Below are 10,527 nucleotides of genomic sequence, written 5' to 3'. Positions count from 1 at the left end.
TGTCAGGGTAGATCACCTTATCACTTAACACATCGGCCTGTAGGTGCCGCTATTAGCTAGCTTCTTTCTAATGCCTTAACACTGGGAAAATGTGTCAGGCATTTAATGATTCTGTGACATTAATGCTCTTGTCATTGGTTGGATTACAGTTTCAGTGTCCGAATTACCTCCACTGGTGCAACAGTAAACCATTGGTAAGTATTCTTTCATGCTAATGTTGCGTTACCACGCTTTAGCTTTCGTGTGTGGACTTCCCGGTAGATCGCCTTAGCTAACCATCTGGACTTGATGCGCTCACGTGGAGTTGTGCTGCCCCTGAAAGCAATTAAACATTAATGTATGTGGTTACAGTTCTAAACGATGTTTCTGATGGAGGTAGGTACAGCATATTTTATCTGAATCGCTTTTTTATTCACTACTACTACTTCTGCTAACACTGTCGCTAGATTAGCAGAAATGAAAACAACACCCAGCAACACTTAAATCCACATGGAAGTCACGGAAGAATTGTTTTTGCGCAATTGTACACTGGCTAAAATAACGTGGCTATGGTTAACATACTTAGAATAAATATAAACAGGTTACCCTGGTAAAGGTAAAACATCAGACATTTAAGATGAAGTCAACTTCAGCCAGCGCAGTTCTGCACGTCCACGCGCAGCGTGACATGGCGCCCATCTGCTGGAGTCCAGTGAAGTTAGCATGAAGCCGAGCCATGCTATGCTAATGCTAGGCTATGTTTATTTTTTTTGAACACCACTAAAACGGGCTCTTTGGTGTTTGCATTCCGAGGGAAATTTGATTTAAATTTAAAAAAAAAAACCCGTAGCTGTAAAGGTCTTGTAAAAATAGTGACAATTCAGAATGATTCACATATTGTTAAGAGAGGAAATCCAGCAGGATAAAATCCTGTAGCACATTGAAACATTAACACAAGATGAGTAAATGGCGAGTTGTTAAAAGCAGGAATAATTTCAAGATTTTAGTGATTCTACCACTGGTTCCAACGGCAGTTGGTGTCTTTGGGTGCATCTTTCTACAATAACCATATCCTTTTGTCTGTTATCTTGGACCCTTATGTCCTTCCTTGCTCTCAGTGCTCATGAGGACATGCAGAGGTACTGGTGGCCTGGTTATGAGATCCAACTTCTTGCAGAGCTGCAGAAACAACAAAACAGCGCCCAGTTCTGTGATACCCTGCTGCAAACTGAGGGTGAGATGTGCACCTGACTGCACTGCTGAGATGAAACAGGAAGAGCAGTATACAATAACCTTCTCTGTTTCCTACTATATGTCAAGGTATCTCCGTGCCAATCCACAGCTGCATTGTTGCAGCTCTCAGTCCTCACCTGTCTCAGAAGCTGTCAGCGTCCCTGTCTCCTCCACTGGGCCAGAAGCGCCACCTGCAGCTCCGAGCTGTGAAGGCCCAGACCTTGCTGAAGCTTGTTGGTCTCATGTACTCTGGAGAGGTGGAGGTAAAAGGAAGCGTAGAGCAGAATGACGTGCTGTCTGCAGCCCGCCAGTTTGGGATTACAGACCTTGTTGCAGGACAGAGAGATGTGTGGATGAAGGGTAGTTGTGGGAGTTGCAGAAAGAGCCATGAAAACAGGAAAATGCAGGATGCATATGTTCAAGCAGAGACGACTGGATGGAGAGATTCTCTTGCTGGTAAGAGAAGTTGTGTCTCCACAGGCACACAGACTGTTGAAGCTGATGAAAAGACAGATGATTCTTTTTCCCAAGATCCTCAAGGCTCGGGGTTCTTTTTCACATCACAACCCAAAAATGTTACTCTCGATAACCATTTTTACTCCACTGGTCTTCAGTCTACTCCTAGAGTCCCCAGCGGGCCACCAAGCGATGGAGAATTTTCATTAGATCGATCGTCTAGCAGTCTCACAAACCCCACGTCGACCTCAGCTTGGCCCAGTGAGATGTTGCCCCTCCTGATATCCCCTGATGATGACTCAAACTCCTCGACACCTCAGAAAGACCGCTCCTCTCAGCAGTCATCTAAGTCTGGGGACTCCACACAGGGTTTGGCTGAGGAAAGGATGGACTCAGAAGATGGAGACTCAAATGGCAAGACGGCTGACAATAGAGAAAAAGCAGAAGAGCCAAACAGCGCCGACAGAGATGACATCTTAGGAGAGAAGCATGCTTGTGCAAATGTAGGGAGCAAGTGCCTGATGAAACAGGTGAATCAGAGGGTGGAGACCACACAGATTTCCTTCAAGGTAAGGACAAGTCAGTTTCATAGCTCATAGCTCCATGTGGACACAAACTGTAACGGTATTCAAAGTGATAGTGAACCATAGCAGAGTCAAATATCCACTGCCATGTGAAGGAGGGCGAAGTTTATCAGGCCAAAATGCAAAATGACTCTGTGATAGACGGGAGTGTCCCCGCACAGGCTCAGGTAGACAGACTTCTCACTCTCAGAGGAAGTGACAAATTGTCAACTATTATTAGTTGTCAACTATTAGATTAAGCGCCAACTATTTTGATAATGGCTCAATCGAGTTGAGTCAGTTTTTAAGAAAAAGGTAATCATTCTAAAACTGATTCGAGCCTCTTAAAATGTGAGTATTTTCTGATTTCTTTACTCTGTGACAATAAACTGAATATCTTTGGGTTGAGGACAAAATGACAAAAAAAAAAGGATGAGGATGTTATCTTGGGCTTTGAGAAAAGTTAATTGACTTACTTATTTAGTCTGTAGAATTTCAATACATATCATGATTTCCAATTCCAAGTTGATGTAGTCAAATCGCCTCTTTTGTCCAACTAACAGTCCAAAACCCAAAGACTTAGTGTACTCTCATAAATTACAATGATAAGCAGCAATGTCTTATATTTAAGAAGCTGGAAGCAGTAAATGTCAGACCTGTTTGCTTGAAACTGCATTGCAGTTGTCTTTCAATCAGCTAATTGTTCCAGTTCCAATTCTGTCACGTCTCTCCCTCTCATTTCCTTTTATCTCTCTTCTGTTTATACGAAGGCTTGAAAATGCTTAGCAAATACAGTACGGTAAGTGAAAGGCTGCAACAGGTCTCCAACTACCATTAGGATAGCAGTCACAGACAGGATTTAGCTTCATGACAGGATTGTCTCACGTCTCAGCCGTGATGTGTTCATAAAGTCTTCAGACTGTCAAATGTGTGGGAGGCCAGCTTATTTTTATCCCTTATGTTGTCATCACGGCCGATTTCTTCCCTCTGTGCAGGTTAAGCTGAGGAGGAGGACCAAAGGAGAACTGTGGGAAGTTGTGAGCATGCATGACACAGATGAGACGTTGTCAGTTCGTACATCCCTGAAACAGGTAGATAAGGATAACTGTAGCCCTTTTCACACAGAGACGCCACATTATTAACACAAAGAAGGCTTGCCATTAAGCCGCTTGTTTGTTCACACTGAACCAGCAGCACCCCTGTTGTAGAAGCAGAAGAGGCATGACAGTGCATATCATAACACTGACATCTGTGGTTGTTTTTTTTCATGTTTCCACCTGTTAATCTAAACATGTATCTGCTGTCTGTTTATAATCATAGGGACGCAGTTATAGTTTGCTGTGATTGAGATCCTGACCCATCATGCATCATGGAAGTAGACAAAGTTATGTTTTTGCTCTAAATAATCACCATCAATAAATAGCAGACCTTGTCTGGCTCTCACTTGCGAGGAGGGATCCTGTTTTCTGGGAGAAAGTTCACTGAAGTCTCAGTTGGGAGGGCTAACGGTCACAGTGATTTTTTATTTAGTACAAGAGCCAGAGACAGTAACTACAACAACACATTAGTGGAAGACAAAGACATGTAAGTTTACAGTTTTTTGCTCTGAATCACATCACATAATCACCGGCATCAACTGTGGGAGCCATCTGGTTCTGCTGCCGGGGGCAGATGATGTTTTTCGGGCAGAAACACGTCTGTAGGGCAGACAGGATGTCAGAGGCTTTTTCACGTATAAATTTGGTATTTTCCTCCTTGTGTAAGATGCTGGAGACACGACCCACTGTCTCATTACTGTTGTTTGGTCCTGTAACGCTGCTTTGTGGGTTGAAGTGTGGGACATTTCTCTTTTTATTTGATGAGCGAGGGATCTGTTCAGCTGTCAGACTGTGAACACCATCAGACCGACACACCCTTGTCCCGCGCTGCTGGCTCTTCCATTCACACAGGCCGCGTTGGCAGACTGAAACTCTACCCTCCCTTTCTCTGTAACTTTCACACAGACAGGCAGATGCAGGATATCTGTGCATGATTTCCTCCTTGAAAGTGCAGTGTGAATGGGGCTTGTGTCTCTGTATACAGACACACTTGTCGTCCAATTTGCTCGGATATGATTGGATTTTTTTCAATTTTTAAAAAAAAATTAATATATATCAATTAGAATCACTTAATCTGCTAAGTGCAATAAATACTCTGTCTTTGTGGTGTTTGGCATTGCAGAGATTTGCTTTAATTTCACAGTATTGATCAAGAAATGATACAGCAAAAGCAAGACCTCAACTAAAGGCACATTAGGACATTTACATGCACTGCATATACAGGGGGTAACATATTCATGATAAAGAACTTTTCTTTACTGACAGTATTTAGCTATAAATCTGGGTCATAGCCATTAGCAGTACTATGTTTGTATACACTAATAATTTTAGCAGGGTGTTGTGCATCTGCAGTTTGGGTACAGTTAATATGGTCTCTTTGGACCTTTGACCTCACATATTGTCAGTTGCCAAACCTTTATTTTCACGGATTTCTACCAAATTAAATGATTTTCCTACTGTATTAGGAGCCACTGCTTTTGATATTAAATCTAAAGAATAAGTTTGCCCGAAAATGAAAATACATTCAATATTTCCTCATCCCCATGCTGATGCAAAGTTTGCTTTAACACCTAGAAAGAAAAAAGAAAACATCCGACTTGTCCAGCAAGTCTTGGAAGCCTTGTGATACAAAACTGATTTGAAAAGATGTTATTTATACCCTCTTAAGCGGAATTCTTCACAATCGCTGCAAAGCTAAAAGTGGTAAAATGGGTACACAAGTGCGAATGCGTATGGAGGATGTAATTTAACGTCTTTTTAAATCAATTTGGCAAACGAGCTGTACGTAGCCATTTTATATTTCCTTTCAGGTTGCCTTTTTACATTTTAAAATGAGTCCCAGTCTACTTTGGTTGTTGAGGACAATGCTGCAACACTGTTTAGCTGTAAATCTCCAGAAATGTTTTGTGGATTTTGAACCTTCAAGTGAGTTTCCATCAGTATAGTTGTTAGTGGATAATGATTACATTTTAATTTTCGGGTGAATTTATCCTCTACGTTAAATATTAGAAGCAGTGACTTCTATTAAGGTGAATTTCATGAAAATTCCAGGCACTCAATACTAAGAAACAATGAACTGTAGTCTGAAAGAGTCTGGAAGAGCATTATTACAATACAAATATAAACTCGAGTACTAGAAATAGAATGAATGTCTCTAACTGTCATGGGCCATGTCGCCTCACTTTGCGTGGGAAAGCAATGAAAATAATGAAGGAAATGTCAAAAGAAAGATTAATGCCATTGGGGAAACTTGTCATGCAACTAAACAACCAGACGTTTGTCTGTGGATAGCAGCTTTATTTCATCATCTGCTCCCAGACTTCACCTGATGTCAGCAGCCCCACAGCCATGCTGATACCTGTCAGGAAAGTTTAACATTATAAATGTCAGTGTGCCTTTAGTAGCACTGGTATGAAATGAATCTTATCAAACCAAACTTGATAAAGACATGCAACTTCTTTATCTTTCACAGACGGACCTCACAAACCATCAGGCGTCCTCTGTCCAGACAGGCCCAATTCATAAACCAGAGACCCCGATTGTTCAACCTGCTCCCGACTTCTCCTCCGGACCACCAGCTCACCCCAACACCATGTCTGACTCCCAGCCTTTCTGTAATGACAGCCTCCCTCCAAACCAAAACATTGCCCTTGAATCAGTTACACTGAACCCACCTCCAGGCCCTATGGAGGAGTCTGATGAGCAGATAGAGAAACTGTTGGAGGACATCATGATGGGTCTGAATATCCTGCCAAACCTGGACGGGGACTGCAAGATGTCTCATCATGTCCAGTCGAGCCATGACGTAGCACCGGCCATTGGCCAAGTCCAAATACAAGAGAATGACCGGGCACAGAGTCAGGTGCATAGTGCAGCAGGATGTGTGTGTTTCCAGGATTTGGGGACACACATTGGTCATTCTTCAACAGATACAGGTATATACAAATTTGTTTTCATTATTTTTCACCCTAACAAAATGTGTAGGCTGCCGTCTTTTATGATGACCTTATTCATAAGCTCTCTACTTCTGAGGCTGTGCTGATCGGTGATTACAGTAGATAATGTCTAGAGATCCACTATTGATATGTACTTTATATGACCCCACTTCAAAAAACACGAACTATCCCTTTAATGGTTTCACGATCTCTATAGCTGCAATACGGACGTGATGTTGTAGTTTTTTGATGGACTTTAATATTTGATTTATTAAAATGTTACTCGAATCGTGTTACTAGAAATAATATTCTCAAACGTCATGATACAGAAATAGAAGTACAGAGATATAGGCTATAGAGGTAATCAAATGCATTTTATTACTGTAGTATTTAGGCTTGTCGTTCAGAGGCCTTGCAGTCTCAAGCCCTTGCAGACTTGACGTGATGATAGTGAATGCGTAAGAGTATGCCTGATGTCCGACAGGCCTCACTCTGGTGGTCCGGAAGGTGGACATTTGGATTCTGCCTAAATTTACAGAAGGAGCCAGTCATTGTCCACACAGTCTGCCATGTTGCATAGCCATGTTTCTACAGTAGCCTAGAAAAGACAAACCAAACGCTGTCTGTAGAGAGAGAGGGCCTTTTTGCGCATTTTCAGCAGCCACAGTAGGGGAGGATAAGACAAGAGGTATTCCATTGGTTGTGTCATGCATCCTTACCACTAGATGTCCCCAAATCTTGCAAAACTGGAGCTTTAAGTTGAAGCAGTTTGCTCACTTTGTATGAAGAACAGTCTAAAACCCAAATATAGTTAATTTACTGTCACATAAAACACAGGATAGAAGAAAATCATTCTGTAAATGTATAATCGAGCAGTACTGTTAAAAATGAATCTTGTATTGTTTAGCTTGCTAAAATGTAGCAGTTGCTTAAGAAATCCAAGACATGGATTTACCTTAAATGTTCCCTCTTTCCATGTAGTTCCTCCCAGTCTTTCACTTCATGTGCACTTTTTCATTTTATCACTCCAACAGACTCACTTGAAGGAGAATTCAATGCACCAACTAAATCCCCACACTGCAACATCTACGCTTGTCAGCCCTCCATTACCCCAAACCGCAAACCCAACACTAACCACTTCAGCTTTGTTAATTCAAGATGGACTGATGGCTGTCTTCCCACCTGTTGTTCAGGTGTCCACTGTTGTTTTACAGCTCAGAACCAGCACAGCGGCTTGAGCCTTTCGGCTGTACAGTCGGATGCTGTGCTAATCCGGCAGCAACAGCAGCAATTTAATGTCGGCAACTCTTTGGTCACGTCTGCGGGGCAAAGAGATGGAATGAGCTTGCCGCTGTCCAAAAGTCAAAGCTGTCCTTATCCTGACGCACCAGCAACAAGATCAGTCATACCCTCAACTCTCAGTCATTACCCATCATGTCAGGTACCTTCCTCACAAGACGATCAGAACATCTTAGAGTTTTTACCCCTGACCAATGGACATGTGGCCCAGTCCTCGCTCTCTTCTTCTTTTCCTTGCATAGAGGAGTTGCGCCTTCCTCGGTGTCTCTCTCCATTAGGACCATTGGCTTCAGCAGCAAAACATCCGCCGTTCTTCAATAACTTGACGAACCACGGCGATAAAACTCAGCCACAACCATCTCTAAACTGCCCGCCCTGGCTTGCTGAAAACTCTGGATCACTTCAGTTTCCTCTCTGTGCCATCGCTCACAGAGAAAATAAAAGTGAATGCTCACCAAAGTCGACAAACCACAGCTGTAGCTCAGAGCAACAGCAGACACGTCAGGAGTTAAGCCCAAAACAGAAGAGACCCAGAGCAGAAGCCTTCACTGTGAAAGAGGTGGAAGAGCAAGAGACTAAATTTGCTGCTCATAAAACTGGCACAGAAGAGAAGTCTGACCACTGGAGGAAGAAATACAAACAAGGGGACACGAAAGGTGATGCTGCAGTGCCTGAAAGGAGGAGGAGGAAGCGCACCATACATCCACAAGATGCTGCTGTTTCTCTGCAGGCACACAAACAAGTCAGTGATCAAGCAAAAAGTCAGATCAACCTGAGTGTTTGTTCAGTCAGTTTGTCGAGCAACAATGTGCTGGCAAAGGAAAGAGAAATGGCCACCAGTTCTTCAGACATTGCAAACAAATTTTCAGGCCAAAAGGATGAAACTTCAATCATCCCGGACAGCTGGGTAGTGAAGACCAGAGCGGCTAGAAATGTCATTACTGCCCAGGCTTGGATCAGGACCAGGGGCTTTTTGAAAAACACTCAAGAGACCCCAAGTAACACATGCCAAGAGAATTCTTCATTTATAAAGCCTGTGGCCCATAGAGCTAAGATTTCGGATGAGCAAGGAGTTTCAGGCTTCAGGCGGAAATATGGAAGGCGGAAGAAAACAAAGCCTGAAGAGAGCCTTCCTGCCATCAGTGAGAAAAGGAGCCACTGTGAGGAAAATGAGCATCAAATTGACAACATTTTGCCAAATGAAGAGGAGGCGGGTGAAAAGACAAAGAAAAGGAGTAAAATACGGAAGCGGGATAGGAGTAAAGTAGAAGCGATTCCACCGAAGAAGACCAAAAGTGGCAAAATCACTGGCACGGTTGAGGCAGGCGATAACAGTGACGTAATACAGGGAGAGAACAAACCAGGGACACCCAAACGTCCACGAATGGTCACGCTGATGGAGTTCCAAAACCTCATCAAGTACAGACACTCAAAAACATGGAAGTCAATAGAGAGCGAAAACAAGGAAACAAATGTGACTGTAAGAGCTGGAGAAAGTGAAGAGAAGGCACGTGGTGGCAGGCGCGAAGAATTAATCAAAGAGACAGAGGTGGACAAAGACAGGGAGCGTTCCCACAGCATCGTCGGCATCACAGTCGATAAAAATCACAATCAGATTTTCAACAGCTCAACAGCTGAGTGCAACAAATCACACGGAGATGACACGAAGAGCTCTTGCAGTGAGGGGACCAGTGTGTTGGGTAATGAGAACCATCCATCGTTTTCCTTCAATGTCTTGGAACAAGAGGTGGCCGGTGTAGCAGCCAAGGCTGAAACACCACTGAGGACTCCTGATGAAGGTAAAGTGTTTAGAAAAGCCCCTACATTGGTGCTATCTGGTGGTAAGATACAGAAAAACACTGAGTGCTTTCAAAAAAAATCTGAAAAGCAGGTAAATGTAGTGGTACAATATTGCATATAATATCTTAATTCCTTTTTTTCTTTTCTTTGTTTTTTAGCACAAAAAGCCTGTGGTGCAGGAGTGTGGGATGCAACACCGCAGACTGGAATCAACGATGAAGGCTCATCTCACAGTGACACACACCCACCGCAGCAAGAACAGGCAATGCTTTTGGAGCACAACATGGAGCCTCTGACGCCTGAGAGACCTGGGCCCGCTCCATCAGACAGTGGAGGGTTCATCAAGAGCTCAGGCTGCAGCCGAGAAAAAGCAGAAGACGACGACGAGGAAGAGGTGGACATTCTGCTTTACTCCCCAGACAAAGTGCCTCAGTTCAGAGGGCATGAAAAAACTCTGGACAACATAGATTCAACCGCAGAGGAAGAAGAGGAGGAAGATGTGAATGAGATTGATGTGACTGGAGACGAGGCAGAGTAACTTTGTACATAGTTTTTACTGTGTTGTGCACTAGTTCAGCACTTTGACGTGACATACATCATATTCTCTCTGTTCTGGTTTATGTATGTTCACAGAGATGCCAGATGAAGTCCATTTTGCTGTCACATTATGTGTAATAGATTTTTATGTCCTTTCTTCTCTGTATTCAGTCATCGTTGGATATTATCAGGATTGTACGTGCAAGAATCACGGCGGGCTGGATTTGAGCTTCTTTAGTTCCACATGTAAGGTTCGAATGGTTGTTTAATTTTCCATTACTTGTATGCTAAAGCATTAATACAAATAAGGAAAACGTTCTTACTGTTGTTAACATTTACCATTTATCCTTGACAGTAAAATTTGAATTGTCAGACTGACTAATGTAAAAGCACTTCAGCAGCATTTTGTCTCTGTAAGTAAATATTGTAAAGAAGAAACTTTATTTTTTGAGCCTGTATTTGTAAAATGCAGTCTGTTTAAAGTATATAATTATTGTTTATTAAAAACAGTCTGTCTTTCAACTTTTTTTTTTCCAATTATTTTTTCCCCCCTTTTGACATCAAACCTACACACTGACGTTGACGTAGTCTGGCCAGGAGGGGGCGCACTGCCTCCACCGTCCGTTT

At 42.8% G+C, this 10,527-nt stretch overlaps 1 protein-coding gene across 6 annotated transcripts; it reads left to right on the top strand.

Annotated features, from left to right (window-relative positions):
* Positions 1–15: 15 nt before the first annotated feature.
* On the top strand, positions 16–10,422 carry LOC119021055 (BTB/POZ domain-containing protein 18-like). 6 transcript variants are annotated; one of them, XM_037101031.1, is made up of 7 exons: positions 16–194; positions 1,098–1,213; positions 1,300–2,237; positions 3,227–3,322; positions 5,802–6,264; positions 7,458–9,404; positions 9,522–10,422. In XM_037101031.1, exons 2-7 carry the CDS (start codon positions 1,111–1,113, stop codon positions 9,899–9,901), a joined length of 3,927 nt encoding a protein of 1,308 aa, XP_036956926.1. In that variant the 5' UTR covers positions 16–194; positions 1,098–1,110; the 3' UTR covers positions 9,902–10,422. The 6 variants fall into 6 exon arrangements, with proteins under 6 accessions (XP_036956926.1, XP_036956916.1, XP_036956896.1 ...); XM_037101021.1 differs by having other exon boundaries at positions 7,299–9,362; XM_037101001.1 differs by having other exon boundaries at positions 7,299–9,404.
* The last annotated feature ends 105 nt before the right edge of the window (positions 10,423–10,527 follow it).

Source organism: Acanthopagrus latus, chromosome 1 (genome assembly GCF_904848185.1).
Source record: "Acanthopagrus latus isolate v.2019 chromosome 1, fAcaLat1.1, whole genome shotgun sequence".
Taxonomy (NCBI): Eukaryota; Metazoa; Chordata; class Actinopteri; order Spariformes; family Sparidae; genus Acanthopagrus; species Acanthopagrus latus.
The sequence above is the reverse complement of the archived record's forward strand: the minus strand, read 5'-3'. Positions and strand labels throughout refer to the sequence as shown.

What these genes read in the sequence shown, in the direction of transcription:
- LOC119021055 (XM_037101001.1), top strand. Translation starts at nt 1,111, where the DNA reads ATGCAGAGGTACTGGTGGCCTGGTTATGAGATCCAACTTCTTGCAGAG. An exon ending in TACCCTGCTGCAAACTGAGG is followed by an intron (nt 1,214 to 1,299) that starts GTGAGATGTGCA and finishes CTATATGTCAAG; the next exon opens with GTATCTCCGTGCCAATCCAC. An exon ending in TTCGTACATCCCTGAAACAG is followed by an intron (nt 3,323 to 5,801) that starts GTAGATAAGGAT and finishes TATCTTTCACAG; the next exon opens with ACGGACCTCACAAACCATCA.